We start from the raw sequence: 11,760 nt of genomic DNA, 5'->3' as shown, positions 1-11,760 counted from the left end.
TTCCTCGATCTCCCCTACCATTTATTCTCTGTTGACCTCTATAAAAAAAGCTACCTACTCTCCCAAACACCTTCAAGTTTCCTTTCGCCATGAAAACCCGACAGATCAACGCTAAGTCCTCACGCCGTATGCAAGGTCATGGCGACGAGGTTTTCGCACAATGATAAGATCTTAGGTATCTCCCTCACGCTGATGAAGGACACCAACCCCTGACGAACGGGCTTTGATCTTAGCTTTCCATTAGCTGTGGGTGAATGCATGTGGCTCTTTTCAACGAGCTTGATACAATAAAAAGAATAGATAAGATGATAGGTGCGTGGAATTACCATCAATTCAGCGGCATCAATGTGTAGAATGCACTCTAGGAAGGCATGCCGAATGCTGTGAGCGATAGGTCTCTGCTTACGTTAACAACTGTATAGCTATACAGTTGTAAACGTAAGCCAGAGCGACTATCTACAACAGATCGCCATGCCTTCCTAGGTGCCAATCACACATTAGATCCATCTGATTGATCATATTCCACGCACCTATGAATCTTAACTATCTTTTTATTGTACAAGCTCATTGAAGCGAGGCCAGTTTATATTCACCCACGGGCTTCATGCGGACAGTTAGTAGAGGACAATGGTAATACATGCTTAGTCATCGTGTATTTCAAGCTTATTTGTTATGGTTACGGGGTTGTTGATACGGCTTATCTTGTTTGTTATAAAGCGTTGGTTAGCAAGATTTCATCTGTAAGAAATTATTTTGGCATCATGTTGTTTTGTTAAGTTAACGATTTATCAAGAAAATATAGATCACTGTTAGGGTTATTGACTGGTTTGTTAAGTTTACGTGTATTATGGATTGGTGCCTAAGCGTTGACTCTTTGTGTCAGGCTTGCTTGATTTATTGTTAAATGTTAGCGCTTCTGTTGTCAATTTTTATTGTATTGGCTTACTAAGGTAGCCTATCTGTTGTTAACTTGTGGAATCGTTAGCCTATCTGTAGCTCCTTGTTGAACGTTTAAGCCTTCTACTGCTATAGCTTATTGGTGAGAAGATCATGTGGGATCGGAATTGATTAAAGGCTTATGGTTTGTTGTTAGATCGTGTTGTAGATTTTGTCAAGCTTATGGATTCCTTAACATAGGTTAGCTATCTGTTGTTAGGTAGCCTGTTAATTGTCAAGCTTATGATGGTCGTTATATGTTAGCTATCTTTGTCAAAAACTATGGAATGTTGCTAACGTGTAGCCTCCCTGTTGTTAAGGTTAGCTATCTGTTGTATTGGTTCGTAAGCGTTAGCTATCCTGTAGCTGACAGCGATAGGGATGGTGGTTTGCCGCGGTGGAATGTGGGGATTAGGTACGCGTGTTCAGCGTTATCATAACTCACCTCCTTGCGAAGACTAGGGAACATTGAATGCAGTAGAGAAGATCATACGCGCGTGACCGTGACAACCAAACGCTGGTGTGGGTGCCTGAATAACAGCCAAGGACCTCTCCACAAGAGTGGGCCGTAACAGATTAATCAATAAACATAACATTAATCCCAAAAACTTAAACAACCAAAAAAACATAACAATTAATCAAAACTTAACATTAAAGTGATAAATTTGACAACCAAAAAAATAACCTTAACAACCAAATCAAAACTTCAACATTAAGTGATAAACTTGACAACCAAGTAATAACCTTAACTATCCAAGTCAAAAAGCGCTCAACATTAAAAAGTGCTGATAAACTTTGACAACATGTTATCACGCTTAACAACCAAGCTATGACCTCTTCAGTTGCTAGTGATATTACAGGGACAACAAATCCATATACATGGACAATACAACGCTAAAACTATATAGGCTCGTTACAGCTTGCACGATTTGTGACCTCCACTGTTGCATCGAGAGCACTTAACCGGTCGCGTGTGTTCACGACCTGTGTGTATTATTCGTCTATGCATGCGTCATGCCACGTCTGTTTTTGGGTGAGAGGAGGCTCAAACACTCCTCTTCTGGCGGTACCAAAGCGTTCTCGTAATCTGGGATGTGGATAGTCATGCATCGCGTTGCCATAGCTGCTTGACGCCAACAACATCATTACAATCGCAATAATTGATTAAATTTCTCGTCCCATCCATTAATTGCCCAGCGCACGGCATGTTTGCATGGAATGCCGGCGATGATTCCCAGGACCTGCAAAGAACAAGTCCGAATTCTTCATAATCTACGCTGGCAAGTTTTATTGCGAACTCGACTCCGACAATATCTTCCGTCGAATGTTTAATCGCCAAGCAGCACCACTCTGAATGTTATCACTCAGCCACACCAACTCGCTCTCCGGCATAGGTACTCCACGACCATTTCTGCACCCAATAGCCTCTTTTCATGCATGCCGCTCCATTTTTGCCTTCCGTTAATGCGCTCTCAACCAAAGGTAAGATTCGCAACAATCGTGCCTTTCTTAATCCAGCTGTTGAGGACTCAGCCAACGTTTGAAGTAACATGGCCATACCTTAACAAACAAAGCACTAACAATAACAATAATTCTTAACTAAACATTAAAGCCTAACCTTAACAACAAATATACCTAAACTTAACAGCCCAAAACCTAGCCAGACAAACTCTAACCCATAACAATAAAAATCTGAACCTTAAACAGGAAAATGAGATAACTCATACCTTAAACAAACTATACAGTGCTGTAACAACAATAACGTCGGGACCAAAAGCTTATCTTACCTTATTACCAGGAACATGCGCGTTTGCCCATCTCTCCGGCGGAGTATTCCATTACAGTGACATAAGCCCTGTATCGATCAGCTGCCAATTCTTTCAATGTCATTATCTGCCCATTCAGATATTGCTGAACCTTAAAGCCGCAGATCTGTAACAGTCGCCCAACGTAGTCGCCGATATTTGCCTATGCTTGCCCAAAATCCTTCATCTTTTTTTTGAAATTATCGACTAGGATGCCAGAACACACCTTGAATGGAATGCACGCTCTGGAAAGAATTCCTCGACTGCTGCGCCCTTGTACCCTTGGTCCGGCGTCTGACAAATCCATACCAGTCAGATTGTTCTGCGGATTGTAAGATATTTTCCCTATCATAACAGTAACGTCCATAATCCTTGTAAGAACCATTCCAGTTATACCTCATTCTCATTGGTCGCATACGCAATAGCTAGGGAAATATTCCCTTGGTTGCCGCGTCATGTACCCAGTTACCTAAGTAGTATCCTCTGTACGGGCATCTTTAATAAATGTTCCATCCAAAAACAATAGCAGGCCTACACCAGCAATGAACCCGTTCAATACCAGGATTATAACTAATGAACAGTCGCCTTACAACTCCCGTCATCAGCATCAATAACACACACGACTCCCTGGAGTTAGTGCATGCCACCATGGTTCATACTGCAGAATATAACAACAAAGCAGTACATTAGCGAAGATTCATAACCATTAACAAATAGATCTTCAAACTTTCACGATCCAAACACGTTATATATTAACGGACTGCAACCAATTAACTTTAACAACTAATACGTATAGTTAGCAACCAAACTGACACTTAACGCTGCGAAGCGCCAACTTTAAAACTACTATCGTATAGTAGCCCAACCAAAAGGTACAGAAGTGATATTCAGAAGAATAAAAAAGATACAGGACCGATCTCAGTGAATCGTAAGCCTCATCATCGTCACCAACAGTCCTCCATGTTGCAGCTGTCTTCCTTGCTCCACCACGCTTTACTTGTAGCTTAATCTTGATGCAAAATTAGAGCAGCGATGTCGTTCTTGATAATCGACCGCGACGAAAAGATCTGCGCCTAACTTGCAAAACAGCTTGTATTTGGCTAGCCAATGACTTCCTGATGCCCGAGTGCCAGCATTGCCTCCATGTGACCGCAGGGTGGGTATGCACTCGAAATTCTTTATCGACATGATAGACGAATTTCTGAGCGGCGGAAGCAAACAACATCCAAGGCCAACCATGTGTGTGTTTTGAATCGGCCAATAGACTCTTATGCGTCTTTTTCATTGTGCGTAAAAATTCATACGTCGAACCGTTTAGCAATTTGAATAGTATTGAAGTTGCTAATCTAACTTCAGCTAGCACTATCAAATTTCTGACCAACGTTCACGTATGGAGTGCTGCCACTCAGTTGGGATCTTTGTTGGTGATTAAGCATCGTCTATACCAGCAGCATGATGCGGAGTCGCCGCCGTGGGGTTGCTCATTAGGAATACGCTCATTCACCCCCCCCCCCCCCCTTTACAGGTTGGGGAACGGGGTATCTGCCGCACCGTCGAATTTTCTGTCCGGTATTGTCCTGAAGTATAAATCAAAATACATAGCCTTTAGCAACGACATGATAACCTAACAACGAACTCGATAAACGCTAACAACTAACACAATCCTTAACAAACTAACCCTTATACGTTAAGGGCAGACTCGTGACCTTAAACAAACAAAGCAATATTACTAACATCAAACACCATAACTTGCAACCAACTAAGATATACTAACAGCAACAAATAACTTAACAACCAGTGCTTTAACATAACCTTTGACAGCCAACACATTACCCAAAGCAACAATGATGAGGTAACAACTAATGGCAAAACCTATTCAGTGAACTCAAAAGCGAAATCTGGAGCCTGTAATTCCTACGCCAGTTTCCGGCGTAGTCTGCCTGTTTCTGCGAAGTGAGGATTCCGCCAGCGGAGGGTGGTGCGCCATACAAAATTCGCCGTCGTAAATGCCATTACGCCGATAATACTCGAACATCAAAATTTATAGTCGTCGTCATTGCTCAATTGAAATGCTAATTGCTTTCCCCTTATCGCATATGAACTTCATGAAAAGAGATTGCATTGGTATTTTAAGGCCTTTCCCGCCACCTCGATATTCACAGCGACCTATATTCTGTATTCTCTTTGATAACGCGAATACACCGTCACCACGCTTTGTTGCTTTTTGCTTCGTTACCACGCATAAGCAAGAGTCCATCCGCCATTTTATTACAGGGAGTGCGTTGAAGAATCGAAGAGCTTTTATTGAGGGATAATTAAGTGAAGGAACAGACTTAGCTTGAAGGGGGATATAGCTGGTATAATATCTGATGATAATTTGGACGGGAAATGGGAATTTCCCCCCCCCAAAAAAGTCTTTTTTATTCATATCACCATTAATGCACGCTACTAGTCGAAAACGATGAGGTTCCGTCGTAGCGTCTCTCGAGGCGACAGAACACATGCTTGCGGAAGGGTATTTGTGCATTCTCGAGCCGTTCGCAATTTAAGAGGCTCCCGGCCATTGGGGATTCGTTTTGGGCAAGGACGCCGAGAGCGTCAAGATCAGTGCTCGCACGGGCCTGCTCTACATCGCGCTAGGCGGTCGATTTCGGCTCGCGCGCGGGGCCGCGGCACAGTTACGGTGGGGAACCTCGTGGGCGATCCGATCGCGCGACGGGGCGGGGGCGCGGACGGGAGGCCGTCGGACCTGGGCCCGGCGCAGAGAAAGCATACTTGAGGCGTAGGCGTCAAGCAGCACTCGGGAATGCAAGGAGGGAGAAGTCAAAGGGGGACGTCACGCGGCAGCGGGCGGCGGGCGAGAGGGGCGCTACAGCCGACCGCGCGAGCGTAGGGGGACGAGGCGTGACCGCGCGTCCGAGCGAGAACTGCTGACCCGCTGGGCAGCTGGATGGCAAACCTGGGGGTGCCACGCGCGGGAGCGGGGAGGCGGGGGGGCGGTGCGCGCGGAGCCGGCGGCTGCGGGGCCTGTCCGGGTCGGGCTGGAAGAAAATCTGGTGCGGTTTGGGGGGTAAAAGGCACGTTGAAAAGCCGGAAAAGGTCTTGGGGGGGCAGAGCACGTTCTGTGTTGTTTTGGGGGCTGGAAGCAATTTTCCCTTAAAAAAATATTCAACTTGCAAAAACATATTAGAATATAAAATTATAGAATTTAATCTTCATGGCCTCTGGCACTTCTCGTTTACCAACTTATTTCACTATGTACATCGCGGGACAACATAATTATTCCATGTCACTTTTGCTGTATAATCTTGAAACAAATCCTTGTGCGGAAAAGAGAGAAGATGCTGACTTGAACCAACACTGAATGAAAACAGTGGACATCACTCTTCACTAGCTGCTCATTCTAAAAGTTATTCTAACCCCCTCAATTCCTCTCCTCAAAGAATCTAATGGTAGTTTTTAGTAATTTATAGGGGAACAAAGAATGAAACCGCCAGTTGCAATAGCACTATTAATAGTTGAAGCAAGAATTGTGTGAGTCGATCTCTGTTCCTTATTCCATTCCATTTTGTGTAAAGGGAAAGTGGGATGCTCTTTATTTGCTCAGAAATAAAAGGGAAAGTTTTCTGAGAGCTGAAAACTACTGGGTTTTGTTAATGGCTACTTCTCTTCTCATTGCTTTCATCATCTTCTTCATTGCTCAAGCCTCTGCCGAGCTCCCTGATGAACCCACAATGGCAGCTTTAAAGGAAGAGCTCTCAGTCCCTGAATGGAGCTCCCCCAACTCAAACTACTGCTCATGGCGAGGTGTCACTTGCAACCAATCAACCCAGTTAGTTGAAAAGCTTGAGCTCTCAAGGCTGGGGCTCAGAGGTAACATCTCTCTGATCTCTAAGCTCACTTCATTGCAAAGTTTGGATCTTTCTTCCAATTCGTTTCATGGGTCTATTCCTTCTTCATTTGGGGACTTGGTTGAGCTTGTGTACTTGGATTTGTCCATGAACAAGTTTGAGAGCTCGATCCCTTCGTCTCTTGGTAGCATTGTGAGCCTAAAATCTTTGAACCTTTCGAATAATTTGCTTACTGGGCAAATACCCAATTCACTCAAGAGCCTTGAGAAGTTAGAAGAGCTGCAGATTTCTGGGAATAGTTTGGGTGGGTATATCCCTGATTGGATTGGGAATTTCTCTGAGTTGAGGTTGTTTTCAGCTTATGAGAATAGACTCAGTGGTGGTATTCCTAAGAATTTGGGCCTGTTTTCAAAGCTACGAGTGCTGAACCTGCACTCTAACAATCTAAATGGGGTGATCCCTGAAAGCATTTTCAGTTCTGGGGAGCTGGAAATTTTAGTGCTGACTGTAAATGGATTGAATGGGAGAATTCCTGAATCAATAGGGAACTGCAAATGGTTGTCGAGTGTTCGAATTGGAAATAATAGGCTCGTTGGGCGCATTCCTTTGTCGATTGGCAACGCGAGTAGTTTGACATACTTTGAGGCTAATGATAATCTTCTCTCTGGAGAGATTCCAAAGGAATTTGCAAAATGCTCAAATCTTACTCTGTTGAATTTGGCTTCTAATTTGTTAGCGGGTGTCGTCCCCTTGGAGTTTGGTGATCTCAAAAACCTTCAGGAGCTGATTTTATCGAACAATAGTCTTACTGGAGACATCCCTAAATCTCTACTCAAGTGTAGGAATTTAAGTAAGCTCGATATGAGCAATAACAAATTAATTGGAAGTTTGCCTATAAACCTATGTGATACATCGAGACTTCAATTTTTGCACTTAGATCGCAATGCAATTACTGGTGAAATACCTCATGAGATTGGCAACTGTGTTAGATTACTTGAACTGCAATTGGGAAGCAACTTATTATCTGGAACTATACCTTCTGAGATAGGCAGAATCAAGAATTTGCAAATTGCTTTGAATCTCAGCTTCAATCAGTTATATGGGCCATTGCCTGAAGAATTGGGTAAGCTCGATAAATTGGTCAGCCTGGACGTATCAAACAATAAGCTTTCAGGAACTATTCCAATGGAGCTCAAGGGCATGTTGAGCTTAATAGAGGTTAACTTCTCAAACAATGAGCTAACTGGCCAAATTCCAATCTTTGGTCCATTTCAGAATAGCCCTTCATCAAGTTTTTCTGGCAATAGAGATCTCTGTGGTAATCCACTAAATTCTTCTTGCGGGTATCTGGAAAATGAATACGAGGTTGATAATCACAAAGTTTCTTACAAGATAGTCTTAGTTGTTGTTGGCTCTGGTTTAACTGTTTTCACTACAGTATCAGTTATTGTGATTCTCTTCATGTTAAGAGAGAAGCAAGAATTGAGTGCAAAAGCTGCCAAGGCAACAGGAGATTCTGCTTCTATTCCTAATCCTGTGATAGTAGCTGGAAATGTCTTTGCTGATAGCATGAAGCAAGCCGTAGATTTTGATAGTGTTGTCAAGGCGACATATAAAGATTCAAATAAGCTGAGCAATGGAACATTTAGCACTGTATATAAAGCAATCATGCCATCAGGTCTTGTTCTCTATGTGAAACAGCTCAAATCTGTGGATAAAACAGTAGTTCACTATCAAAACAAGATGACAAGGGAGCTTGAGAGGCTGGGAAAGCTCTCTCATGCTAATCTAATGAGGCCTATTGGTTATGTGATTTATGAAGATGTAGCATTATTGCTTCACAATCACATGCCTAATGGGACACTTGCTCAATATCTTCATGAAACTCCTCAAGATGAGTACAAGCCAGACTGGCCTATGAGGCTAAGTATTGCTATTGGTGTTGCTGAAGGATTGGCTTTTCTTCATCAGGTTGCTACCATTCATTTGGATATTTCATCAAGTAACATATTTCTTGATTCTCAGTTCAATGCGCTTATTGGGGAGATTGAGATATCCAAGCTCCTGGACCCGTCGAAAGGTACTGCAAGCATCAGTGCAGTGGCTGGCTCATTTGGTTATATTCCTCCTGGTAAATATTCTTTACATTATGTGTTTGGGTAAATTTCATTTATTCCTTAGAGCCTGTTTGGATTTGTAGGGGGTGAAGGGAAGTTAAGGGAAACTAGGTGAGAGAATGGAAGGGAAGGGAAGGGAAGGGAGTTCCCTTCCCCTTGGTTACACCCCAATTTGGGGGTAACAAATTTTATACTATTAGGGGGTGAACCAAGGGGAACTAAGGTGAATAACTTCACCTCCTAAATGTTCCCAAACAAGGTGAATGGAGGTGAATGGTTCCCCTAACTTCCCTTCACCCTTATTCCCCTCAATCCAAACAAGCCCTTAGGTTTCTAGCAATAGGACATATCCCCCAAAGTTTTTTTCCTCCTCCAATGTTTCTATCAGGCACATTTATTCCCCTAAGACTTTTTGTTAATCTACCCTTTTAAAGCGGTCGCATGCTAAGAACGTGATACGATTGTGGACGTAATTAAGCATTATATTTCTCCTTTTAGTAACGCTTCATTTCTCTTTTTGGTATCTGTGGCATTGATAGATCCAAAGTAACCTAAAAGTCTTTTTTTTCCGTAACGCTTCCTTTCTCTTTACTTCATAACGCGGCATTTCTCTTTTCTTCGTGACGCTTCATATCTCCCTTTTTTTGTGACACTTCACATCGTAACGCTTCATTTCGTAATGCATCATTTCTTCTCTCTCATTTTCTTGTTCATTACAAGTTACTTGTTTCTATTTTCATATTGACCTCTTTGCTAGAATTTTAATAGTATTCGAACTATATATGGAGACTTTCCTCTTTTATCTTTATTAAAAATTTGTCATATTTTGGGCATGTTTGGCTAATACTTATTTTTTGGCAACTTATAAGTCACAAAATAAGTAAATAAGTAAACTTCACCAAACATGATTTTGGAAGCTAAGTAAAACCCCACTTTTAAGTTAAAATAAATAGGTTTCCAAACATGCACTTTAAAATGTGCATGCTAATATGAAAAGGATTTTTTTTGTCATTTGACAAAGAGTTAAGTGAGGGGTTAAGGAGTGTTAGCCCCTCAGTTTTTCAAACACAAAAATTCTACACCAGAAATAAAGTGAGTTAACCCTTCATAGTTTGCCAAACACAAAAAATACAAAGGATTAAGACAACCTTTTTACAGGGAGGGGTTGAAATGAGTTAACCCTGACTAGTTTTGTTAAACTCCTATTTAAGCAGGTTAACCATGGTAACCCCTTTATTTATAAAGAAACTAGTCATAGTCCCCACTATTCCCATACACTAAAAAGTGATACAAGGATTAAAATAAATCTTACTTAGCATGTTAACATAACCCTGTAGGTTAACAAGTGAGCTAACTATATTAACCTTTCTCCTCCGTTCCCCTTCCTTGAACCTTTGCCAAATGGGGGACAAGTCTCCCATTAACAACATTGGTTACTTCTATTTGCCAATTAGTCTTGAGGAGAAACGTGTAGAGGAAAAGGTTTCAATTTTGGAAGAGTAAATGCCATTTACCCTATCATTCTTTTATAACTCTATTTAGGATAATAGCTGATACAACATTATGGTGTTTATGTGTATTGTTTCATTATCAGAGTACGCATACACAATGCAAGTGACTGCTCCAGGAAATGTTTATAGCTATGGAGTTGTACTGTTAGAGCTCTTAACTAGCAGATTACCTGTTGATGAGCAATTTGGTGAAGGGATTGATCTAGTGAAGTGGGTACATAGTGCATCAAAGAGAGGCGAAACTCCTGAGCAGATAATGGATACAAGGCTGAGCACTGTCTCATTTTCTTGGAGGAAGCAAATGCTAGCTGTATTGAAGATCGCCATGCTCTGCACTGATATCACTCCGGCAAAAAGGCCTAAGATGAAAAAAGTCGTGGAGATGCTTCTTGAGGTTAAATAATCCCAGTCGTAGATTTTTATGGGACTGAACTCATGATGTAGCTCATATTCCCCAATTTCAAGTGGTGTCTGTTATGTGAGATAAGTGCAAGGAGCTTTTAAATGTTGGAAGGGATACTTTGCTCATGTCAAATGCAAAGATGTTTTTGTCTGTAATTTTGTATAATCAAATAGTTAGTGTCTCCTCTTTCATCAACAGAGCATGTCTCAGTTGGATGTTATGTGTCCATTAGATATGGAAATAGTTTTGAATGTACGTAACCGAACATATTATGTTATTATTGCCAAACATATCTTTTTGTTGAGAAAAAAATACTGTGACAGTTTGACTGTTTGAGATTGCCTGGACTCTTTATATTTGAAAATCTGATTTTTGATAAAGAAACATGTTCTCCACAAACCTATCGCCAACATCTATACTGTTTGATTAAAAAAAATACTGGAAGAAAGAAAGCAAAAAATATGAGGATACAAGAGTCAATTTGTCAAATAAACTGCAGAACTGAGGCATGGAGGCTGTATATAGAGCAAACCGAAAAAGAGCAACATCGTAGTTTTGTGCAATATCCATGTACATCCTATCACCCACATAACAGGTGCATGAAAACAAATCCTGATTCGGTAAGAGAAATTGAAGAGAATGGAAAAAAGAAAAAGGGATATGATAATTTAGTGAAAACAAATTGAATGTTGGATAAATGACATAAGAAAGGTAAAAGTCCTTTTTAAAACCTATAAATTAACCAATGTGGTAGTTTTGTGAAAATATAAAGGGCTGTAGTAGTTATCTGTATTTTACAAATGATGATATTTAGTGGAAATGGTGAGAACTCATGGTTGATTTTCAATAATAAGCCATCCTAAACCATTCTGATTATTCAATAGAACGGTAAGCAAGAATGAAGAGGAGCAATAGCGAAAACTAAGACATTGAATTTGAAATAGAAATAAAAGATTTGAGAGCTAAATAAGTAGTCGATTAAAAGATAAAATAAGGAATGCTTATATCTTCAAAGGCATGTTTACAACAGAGATAAAGTTGTTCCACATTACTGTGGATCTATATTGCACATCCACGGATACACCGATATTAACACATTAACGCACAACAAATTTTAACTGCAAATGTGGAACCAAA

General features: G+C 41.2%; 1 protein-coding gene across 2 annotated transcripts; it reads left to right on the top strand.

Annotated features, from left to right (window-relative positions):
- On the top strand, positions 6,092-10,959 carry LOC109833720 (leucine-rich repeat receptor-like tyrosine-protein kinase PXC3). 2 transcript variants are annotated; one of them, XM_020401506.1, is made up of 2 exons: positions 6,092-8,768; positions 9,034-10,297. In XM_020401506.1, the coding sequence occupies exon 1, from the start codon at positions 6,398-6,400 to the stop codon at positions 8,753-8,755; it is 2,358 nt and encodes a 785-aa protein (XP_020257095.1). In that variant the 5' UTR covers positions 6,092-6,397; the 3' UTR covers positions 8,756-8,768; positions 9,034-10,297. The 2 variants fall into 2 exon arrangements, with proteins under 2 accessions (XP_020257095.1, XP_020257094.1); XM_020401505.1 differs by lacking the exon at positions 9,034-10,297 and adding an exon at positions 10,304-10,959 and having other exon boundaries at positions 6,095-8,723.

The sequence above is a fragment of the Asparagus officinalis genome, chromosome 3 (assembly GCF_001876935.1).
Source record: "Asparagus officinalis chromosome 3, Aspof.V1, whole genome shotgun sequence".
Classification (NCBI taxonomy): domain Eukaryota; kingdom Viridiplantae; phylum Streptophyta; class Magnoliopsida; order Asparagales; family Asparagaceae; genus Asparagus; species Asparagus officinalis.
Note: the sequence above shows the minus strand (reverse complement) of the source record. Positions and strands in the feature narration are given on the sequence as shown.

What these genes read in the sequence shown, in the direction of transcription:
- LOC109833720 (XM_020401505.1), top strand. Translation starts at nt 6,398, where the DNA reads ATGGCTACTTCTCTTCTCATTGCTTTCATCATCTTCTTCATTGCTCAA. An exon ending in ATTTGGTTATATTCCTCCTG is followed by an intron (nt 8,724 to 10,303) that starts GTAAATATTCTT and finishes TTTCATTATCAG; the next exon opens with AGTACGCATACACAATGCAA.